The 9,330-nt window shown below is 35.8% G+C and overlaps 1 protein-coding gene across 1 annotated transcript; it reads right to left on the bottom strand.

The window, feature by feature from the left end:
- Positions 1 to 433: 433 nt before the first annotated feature.
- LOC128896597 (uncharacterized) lies at positions 434 to 5,865 on the bottom strand. The gene is made up of 2 exons (XM_054159965.1): positions 5,537 to 5,865; positions 434 to 1,288 (listed from the first exon to the last, which is right to left on the bottom strand). Exons 1-2 carry the CDS (start codon positions 5,661 to 5,663, stop codon positions 975 to 977), a joined length of 441 nt encoding a protein of 146 aa, XP_054015940.1. The 5' UTR covers positions 5,664 to 5,865; the 3' UTR covers positions 434 to 974.
- Positions 5,866 to 9,330: the final 3,465 nt, after the last annotated feature.

Here is a 9,330-nt window from a genome sequence, read left to right as displayed (position 1 = left end):
TCGATTAATTGTTTTTCTTTTTGTTAATTTCGTAACTTACATAAATAGCTTTTTTTGTAATCTATCTATTCTAGAGATTTCCGGGAATATGTAGAATACCATTGTTTATAAAAAATAAGTTAATAAATTACAATTTTACATAGTTTGTTTGGAAATTGATCGGTGTACGAATACTTTCTACACTCACTATATGTACGACGTTTAGTTGGGAAAAGAAATGATCCAAGGTACCAAACACCAGGTATGGAGAGCTTTCTTCGCTCAAGGAGTTGGTCCTCTTATAAAAATTGAGGGTATCGTGAATAGTGTGACGTACAAAGAGATTTTAGAAAGTCATATATATGGCAAAAGGAAAATGCCAGAAAATTGGTTTTTCTTAATTATTTTTTGTAATTATATTATTTTCGAATAGTGAATGACTTCAAATAACATGATAACGACCCCAAACATCCATCGAAAATCGTAAGAAGGTGGTTGTTTACAAATAAAGTACAGGTTTTAAACTGGCCTTCTCAATCTGCGGATTTAAATCCACTAGAGCATCTCTGGGGAGAGATGAAACGCTGAATGAAAAATCATAGAAGTTCTAATAAGACACAATTTTCTCAGAATTTAATAGAACAGTGGGACAAAATACCACGCGGTTACGTTATTCGGTTAATTAAATCCATGCCTCGTTGCTATGCCGTTGTTATTACTTCAAAAGGCATGGCTACGAAATATCAATTATAATATGTTAAATAATGTACCCCGAAATTGTTACAAAATGAAAAACAAGCATAATTTTTTCGTTAAACACTTTCTACAAATAAAGACGTAAGAAAAATAAATAGCGGTGATTTTTTTTATAGTATCCTTTCACGTAATATGACTGTACATATGATTCTAAGAAAAATGTCTTAACACTTTTCTTTTGGAAGAAAAATCGCAAAAACCATCTGGCCGGGAACTTTTGAACGCCACTGTCGGTGCTTTTACCTTACAAAGTTGGTTATATAATACCTCTTCAAGATCATTCCAACCGAATATCGCACCGTAAAAAGTGAAAACCGAGGCGGAACGTAAGAACATGGGTATCGCCAAGAGTCTCCTGTAATGCGAACCCATTGAACTCCGTTCCTTTCTTCGAACCGTTTAAAAGTACTGCCGATGGATCTTCGACGGGTCGAGTATGGATTAAAAGGATCGATTAAAGGCGGCTTACCAGCTCGAGGGAACAGAACTCCTGCAGGCGTCGTGTCGCGTTCTCTCTCGCCTCCGCTTCTGCGCCCAACACGACCAGTGAGATCTGAAAGCAAACGCGTAATTTTTTTATCTCTTTTCTCGTTCACTTTCACTAAAACGGTTAATCTGTTCTAGGTGACAATAAAGCTGAACGATCCGTGGAAAAAGGGAAGCCTCGATGTAAAAGAACGACACGGCTGTATCTCTGGTTGATGATGGGAATTTCCACGATTTCGAATGCTAGGTGCGACGCGTTCCAAGTTATTAAGAATCAAGGACGCGAGTAAGCCACGATTTCCTGTTGTTCGTCACTGAATGACGATAGACCGCACGGTTATCGACTGGTTGGCCGTTTAGGGGTTCATTTTCGATTCAATCAGCGTCCACGAGGACGCACAGGCCCATTTCGTACTCTTGTCACGGTCGCGAGTTACGACTTACGACCATCCATTGGCCTGCGTGCGGTGGGTCCTGTTAGGTCTTCAGCGTTCACTGGGTTCGGAGGTGGTTGGTATTCATTTTAACCGGATAGTCTCGTTTAGAATTTTGAAAAATCTCTTTAGCTGATTTTTCTTATGTACCAGGCACAGAGAATATGAGTTGGTAAATGTCATAACTAATCAAAATTGATATTCAGGGCTTTAAACTTAATTTTCTTTACCTTCCAATACGAGACGTATTGAACATTGTTGCTTCTCTTTAATCACGTCATCGAGGAATTGATGAACTATATATATTTTATGTACATAATATATTTTCTATCTTTTTGCACTATAATATTTGTAATTATATTATTTAACAGCTTAAGGACCACGCCCGAGTATACTCGGGCAAGCTTTACTTGTAGAAAAGACCACTCCTAAATATACTCGGGTGAAAACAAATACGATTTCTGGTATGTAGAAGCGCAGATTACAGATGGGCTGTGTACATTTTTGTACAGTGTATGCGATTTGTTTTAATTTTATTTTCACATATTTGTATTAGGATTAATGTTACCAAAATTAATCAGTAGATATCAACTTTCTTGAAAACGGTAACAGGTACAAAATTTTTGTTGGCGGTACAAATTAGTACAAATTCAGCACTAAATGTATCCACTTTGATTTCTTCATTTTTAGTAATTTTGACGTGTGGTCTTGCTAGCTTAATATTAAGCTAGCAGCGCCACGATTTTTTCGCAAACGGTGTGAGGTAAAAATTATTGTTGGGGATACAAATTAGTACAAAATAACTACAAAATATTCCACGAAGTCCGATACGATTCGACTGATTTGGTCCTGCCAGCTTAAGAGACGTAGCGTCTCAAGACATTTTCACTTAAAGACACAAGTTTAAGTATTAATTCTAGAACGTTTTACAAGACTTCTGCAATTTAATGTCTTGAAATTGAAATAAATTCTCTAGAGGCTTGAATGACCTAGATTCTTTGATATAGAAGCCTTGAGAAACGCTCGAAGACTTCTCAAGTTTAGCTACTTAACTCAAAATGGCTCGAGACGACCACTCTGTGGATTTTTGTTCACAAAAAAGCGTCTGACGGAAAAGGAAAGAAAATCACGTAGACGTGTCCTTTACCCAATAGTTCACGTGTCTCGAAGTGACGGCGTCAGTGGAATGTGATGAACGACAACTTAGAGATGCAGAAGCCAGAAACAACTCGAGAAAGGCCGGTCGTCTCGACTACCGATGAGTTCTTTTGTGAATTCGAAAGAGAAGTCACCGGAAACGCTACGTGAAACTCTATGTTTAACATACGGTGCCAACTCTGCGTTTATTTTCTACTGGCAAATGTATTCTCATTTTTTTCATCGATGACAAGTAACGTCGGTGATTCGCCGCCGTGCTAAATCGGTGGATCGTAATTTTGATTAAACGGCTTGCTTCGCGGATGAGAATGCTGGATATTAACCGCGGGAAATTTTCGCGAGAAAAATCCAACCCCTTCAAGATGGCAACGAGACCCAACCGCGCATACCTCCAAGAATATACCACGACAGAAATACGTGCGTCGTCTTCGAAGTTCGGTATCGCTTTCGCCCTTAAAGTTAGCGACAATTCGAGTAGGAAGATCTATACTCGATTATCATTAACGTAGTTGTTCTATGAAATCATTTAACGTAGAATTATAACAAAACTTTACTTGATTGTTACTAGATTAAATGTGAATCGTATGAGTCTATTTCGATTTAAATTGACCACACCAATTGTATGAAAAACGTTATTGTAATTATAACACAGACTCTTATAAAAGATACACATTGAAGTGCGATTTCATTCAATCTAAATCAAATGCAATTTAAAACCTTACCTAAATTTTTATATGTTATGAAAACCGAAAATACTAGATTGTCCCAGAAGTTCCCGGACACTTGCTACCAATAAATCATTTTATAATAACATTATAATCAGACAATAATTATTCTTCAAAATAAATGCCATCGCTTTTGATAGTTTTCATCCATCTTTCTGCCAATTGTTCAATATCGATTTGGATCAAATGTCGTAAAGAATTTTAATGTCAAAAATTCAAGCATCAAGTGTCCGGGAACTTATGGGCAACCTAGTATAAACCATTTAAAAAAAATAACAATTATTGACCGCGCCGTTATTGAGATATAATTCATTAAAATCTGAAACTGAACGTGAAGAAATTGCACGGTAACGGTCACCGTTATTGCCATAATCATTTTTCGAGTATTACGAATATATGTAGATATACGTATTGATTTCTTATGGACGTGTGCGAAAGCAGTAAGACTGTATTTTTACGAAAGTTTTCAATTATATTTTTGAATGTCACTATCTCGAAACAATTACCTTAAGCGAAAATATGCAGGAATGTACAGAAATGTGTAGGGTGGCCCTCAGCTATCACATTCAAACCGTCTGAAGACATTTTAAGTTAAGTAATTAAACTTGAGAAGTCTCTAAGCGTTTTTCAACAGAACTGTGAAGTAATGATTATTTTGGAATTTATTACAATTTAGAACAATTACTTTGAAATTCGAAAGTAATTATTTAACCGTTTGACCGCTAAGCAATTCTCGCAAGAACGCGCGAAAACTGCGGGACATATTTGACTTGATATTGTGAAATAAAACACTCTCATTTAGACAAATATCAATTAATTTTAATAATGCTTTTCGTATTATAAAGCAACAATATTAATTGTGATTGTGAATAAGAAAAAAGAAACATTAAATTGCTTTTTTCTTTGAAAATTAAAATTTATAAAAAGATAACTTAAAGTTTATTGATCTTCTCTTATGATCAGCACGTAAAGGAACATTTTGATAGGGGAAAATCATTGACTCTTACATGAAAAATTTATGTATAACAACTATGTTTTGCCGTACAAATAGCCTGAAGGCCTTTTTTACAACAAGCGCAAATAAGGCGGGATGGCTGATCCCGCTCCTTCTGTTTTTACACACCGCACATTGTCGTAAGTTACGTCCCGATAATTTTACAAGCGCAAATTTTTTGGTTGATTAAGATAGTTGTGTTGACACGCTATTTTTATGATTCATCCACTCCTTTTCGATATCGTCAATAATTTTCGATGTGAATTTGAGCCGGTTCATTTTTTTTTTCGGTACTGTTGGAAACATACAAAATATAAGAGCACCATTCTTCCAAATATGTTGAATAGTACTTTTTTCCAATATTTTAGGGTTCTTCGCTCGTCTAAATACGCGTATAACATTTTGTCGCACTCGTCTACGCCTCCTATGTATTTGTTGTAGTCATCAATCATGCTTGGTTTCGTGATTCCCTTTCTTTTTCTTGATCGTCACACTATTAGTATCCGAGTTGAATGAAATCAATATGACTGGGTTTGGTTTGGACTGTTTGTCCCTGAAAGAGCACATCAATATATTTTCATGTGCCATGTATTTCGCTTCTCCCACGATTGCTTTCTTAGCTTCTGGAGGAATCTCTTTTCTGTTACGTCTAATTGTTCCAGTTAGATATGTATTTTGTTTCAAAAGGGCTTTGGCCAAGTGTAAGCTTGTGTAAAAATTATCTGTAAACAGATGATAGCCTTTGTGCAGATAATTTCCAATTGAAAACAATTTTTGCACAACCGTAAATCCAAGACCATATTTTTGTACTAAATCTCTGTCATCTGTATTTTTAGCTCCTTTGTAGCAAAAAAATCCCAAACAATATTTAGAAATCGATTCGCACAACATCCAAAATTTATGGTGTTTTTTGTTTGGGATGTATTGTTTTATGGCAGAATGGCAGTGAGTACCAACTAACGACTCGTCAATAGATAATTGTTGATTTGGTATATAATGCTCACTTTCAATCCTCAGTCTTTTTGTTTGATGAGTTAAAATAATGTTATCATCACTACTTGTGTCTGTTCTTTCACCATCCTCAGAATCACTAGCAATCGAATCAACGTCCGAAATAATAGCCCGTGACATGGTTACTTTTTTTAAATAATATATAAAAACGGTAAAAAGTTATTTTAGAATGCACTCGTGTTACAAAGTACGTGTGAGGTCAGACTACGTTCACTCCCACAAAGCAACAAAGACACACTGAAACTCGCAGCGCAAAAGCGCTGCGTCGCGGTTTTCGAGACAAATGAACGCAGCGATTTTTGCGCCGCGTAGCAGTCAAACGGTTAAGTAATTGTTGATTATTTCTTTTTTAGTAATTATGCAATACCTTATTCTTAATTACTGAGTAATTCAATTGCTTTTTAATAATTACTTATAACTGCCCAAAAAGTAATTAAAAGGCGTCTTAAATCTAAAGTAGTCAAAAATACCTAAAAGTAATTAAAAAGTAATTATAACTACTTTTTTAATTACTTTCAAGTAATTGCAGTGATATCGACAGTAATTGTTAAAAGTAGTGACAATAGACATTTTTTGAATTATCTCAAAATCTAATAATTTTTTTGCCATATATTATTACACAATATTTCATTACATCATCAATCTAGACGTAATTAGCTTGTTTTGTTTTATTCTATACTGTATTTTTAATAATCTCTCATCATTCTTTTAGTGGAAATATATTTTACAGAATTAAATTTTTAATAATATACTATTAATTAAATATTACTTAATTAATTATTAAATTTACAATAATGTATTTTTAATAATGTCTCATAATTCATTTGGTGGAAATACATTTTACAGAATTAAATTTGTCATGAAATACATGTTTTCAGAGCATTTAATAAATATATTTGCATGTACCATAAACGGCACACATGGTACGAAACGTTTCAAAATTTGTTGAAAATTCAATGCGCGTTTTCAAATGTGAAATTAATTAATTTAAGTGAAATAAATTTTCAAAAAATATCCATACCTACGGAATCGAACTCCAACCTATATATGCACCCTTCTAATTAACTAATTTTACATAAACACATTTGAATTTAGTAATGAAACTTCAATCTTAAATATCCAAAAAAAGCCAATGACAAGTTCTACCAATATACAGATTCTCAAAAAAATCGGTGACTTAAATGGTATTATCTCAGGGCAGTGATGGGCAAAATCGTATCGCAAATACGAATACGATTGTAATCGAATGTTTTCGAATTGTGATTACGACCGTATTTTTAAAGGTTTACAGCCATTGAAATTCTTTACCACAAAGCCGAGTTCAGATTCGTGTTCCTCACGCAAAAAAACTTAGAAAACCATACATTCGTCGAAATCAAAAATGAAAAATTTTCAATAGTTTTGAGGTAAAAAATTTCTATGGCTGAAAACCTCTAAGAATACGGTCGTAATCGCAGAAAAATTTCCAATTACGATTATAATCGTATTCCTATTTGCGATTACGGTTTTGCCCATCACTGTCTCAGGGATAATAAAACAAGAAAAAGATACAATTCTCCTATTCCTTGTTGTTGAGTTGATTGAAAATGTACAAGCAAAGGTATCAAGTCTCCGATCGGTAGTGATCCATGGCGGTGATTCACGGGTGGGTGATAACGCCAGCTACTTCCAAAGGAAGTTGATACTGATGAGGCCCATGATTCGAGCGTTAAAGACCCCATTGGACCACCCTGTTTCGAGGCGTTCTTGGACGATTCCAATGGAATTTCGTTCGCGCAAGAGGGCTCCGAGCTATAGGCTCCTAGATGAAAAATAGAAGCGATCCAGAGGTTCTTATTTGCGACTATAAATTGCGAGGAAACACGATATTATTGATACGGTGCCCGCTTCTCGGAGTCGAGTGCGTCAATTCGTAATATTTGCGTATGAATGAGCCCACCGGTGCCCCCCCCCTGGGGGGGGGGGGGTACTGCGTAAATCTCTCAGCGGGCCCCAGTGTCTCCGATATTATCTCCAAAGAGGCCCTACAGCCACTTTTAAAGAAGCTACAACCACGCGTGCACCCCACGTCGCTCCTTGGACCGAGGGCCTGTCAAAAAACCACCGTGGCTTCCTCGCTCCTTCTTTTCCCTTTTTTCTCTCTCCGTCTCCTTTCACCTTTTCCCCTCTGTTCCCTCTTTCCTCCCTTCGTCCGTGTCCACGCAGTTTCCTTTTTATCCAACGAAGAGATCCTAATATATCCGTGGACACGGGATATTTTGTACCCTTTATCGTCCCGGGGTCGGGCCACCGATATTTATCAGGCGCCGTGATATCGCGCTCGTCCAGCGAAATTATATTCCCTCGAAATTGTCTTTTTGAAATTCCCACGGAGATCCTCGCGCGTATAATTAATAGACACCTTAGAACGGCCGTTATCCAGCCGACTAGCGACCGGGAAGGGAACGACTCGACTCGATAAATCGCTAATAATATACAGTGGCTGTCAGCTGTTTGACACGTGCGCTGTTACGTGGATACCGGCGGGGATTGACAGTGGAGAGAGAGAACCGCGAGGATCGTCGATCGTGCAAGTATCGTTGGTCCAAAGTTAATCTTTACACAGGATATGCAAGGCAATCTTAACAATAAACCTACCGACATTTTATGCAGGGTGTCTCATCCGATTTTGACATCTTGTTTTTCTCCCTATTGTTATTCGTAACAAAAAATATTTTAGCGGAGACTTGAATGGTATCGAGCGGAGCATATTCTGATGTTATTTGTTTTTTCGTGAGTGGACGCGTAAAGGTTATATAAAGGTTTATTTTGTTTTCTTAAATGGACTGAGGTATTTTTTAATACATCAATCGATTCACCTGGACAATCGTTATAAAAAAGTACTAACTATATAATGTCGGAAAATTAATAGTTCAGGAGATATTCCAATTTAAATGCGAACTATTTTATCAAAAAGGATTTGAAACGTCAATCTCTCTCACTCGTAGCTTAACCTGACGAAAATTGAAATGCGAAGCTGCCGCGTGCTCGATTTCACAACTAGTATGTTGGAAAAATAATACTTGAAAAACTAATTGCAACTGTAATTGTTTCAATTACTTCTTTTTTTTTTATTAAAAATCATAATTAAATAATAATTTAAGAATTTTATTATAGAAAATATATCGTTTTTAATATTTTCTGTATTTGAATTTGGTTTTAACTAGTACAATTAAAAAAGAACCACCTTAAGACGGTCTCGTGATTTAGAAAACAAACGTGACTCGCATTTCAGTTTGATTCTTCGTATATTGAACTCACTAGGAATACGATTTAAGAGTTATGTGACATAATTTTAACGGAATTTCATTTCCAGCTTATTAATGGTAAACTTATGAATACTGATTTATTCGCAGAGTCTACACAATCTAACAGTTATTCAGATGTCCTGTCACTCGTTCAACGTGAAACGCAGTTTGACTGTATAATTCAGTAGGCCAATCGGTAAAAAATTAAAACAGCATTTATGTGACAAAAATACGAACAGCAAACCGATTGTACACTTACATAAATGAAGATGCGTAGATTAATAAAGTATATGTTTTTCACTCCCAACTCTGTTCTGTTTGCTCATTATTAACGATTTAATGTAAAAAAATCGTGATTTTTGCCGTTTTTTGCTTATAGCTTTTAAACTAATACAGCAATATGAATGCTTCAAGGAGATGTAGGTGATGAAAATACTTACACAATGGGACTTCGAATGTTTCGATCGGATAATGAGAAACGAAGAAAAATCTAGAAAACC

The sequence above is a fragment of the Hylaeus anthracinus genome, unplaced genomic scaffold, assembly GCF_026225885.1.
Source record: "Hylaeus anthracinus isolate JK02 unplaced genomic scaffold, UHH_iyHylAnth1.0_haploid 11687, whole genome shotgun sequence".
Lineage (NCBI taxonomy): Eukaryota > Metazoa > Arthropoda > Insecta > Hymenoptera > Colletidae > Hylaeus > Hylaeus anthracinus.
Note: the sequence above shows the minus strand (reverse complement) of the source record. Positions and strands in the feature narration are given on the sequence as shown.

Coding starts and splice junctions, on each gene's coding strand:
- LOC128896597 (XM_054159965.1), bottom strand. CDS start 5,663: ATGTCACGGGCTATTATTTCGGACGTTGATTCGATTGCTAGTGATTCT. Junction 1,289..5,536: donor AAAAAGACTGAGGATTGAAA/GTGAGCATTATA, acceptor GTTTGCTTTCAG/ATCTCACTGGTCGTGTTGGG.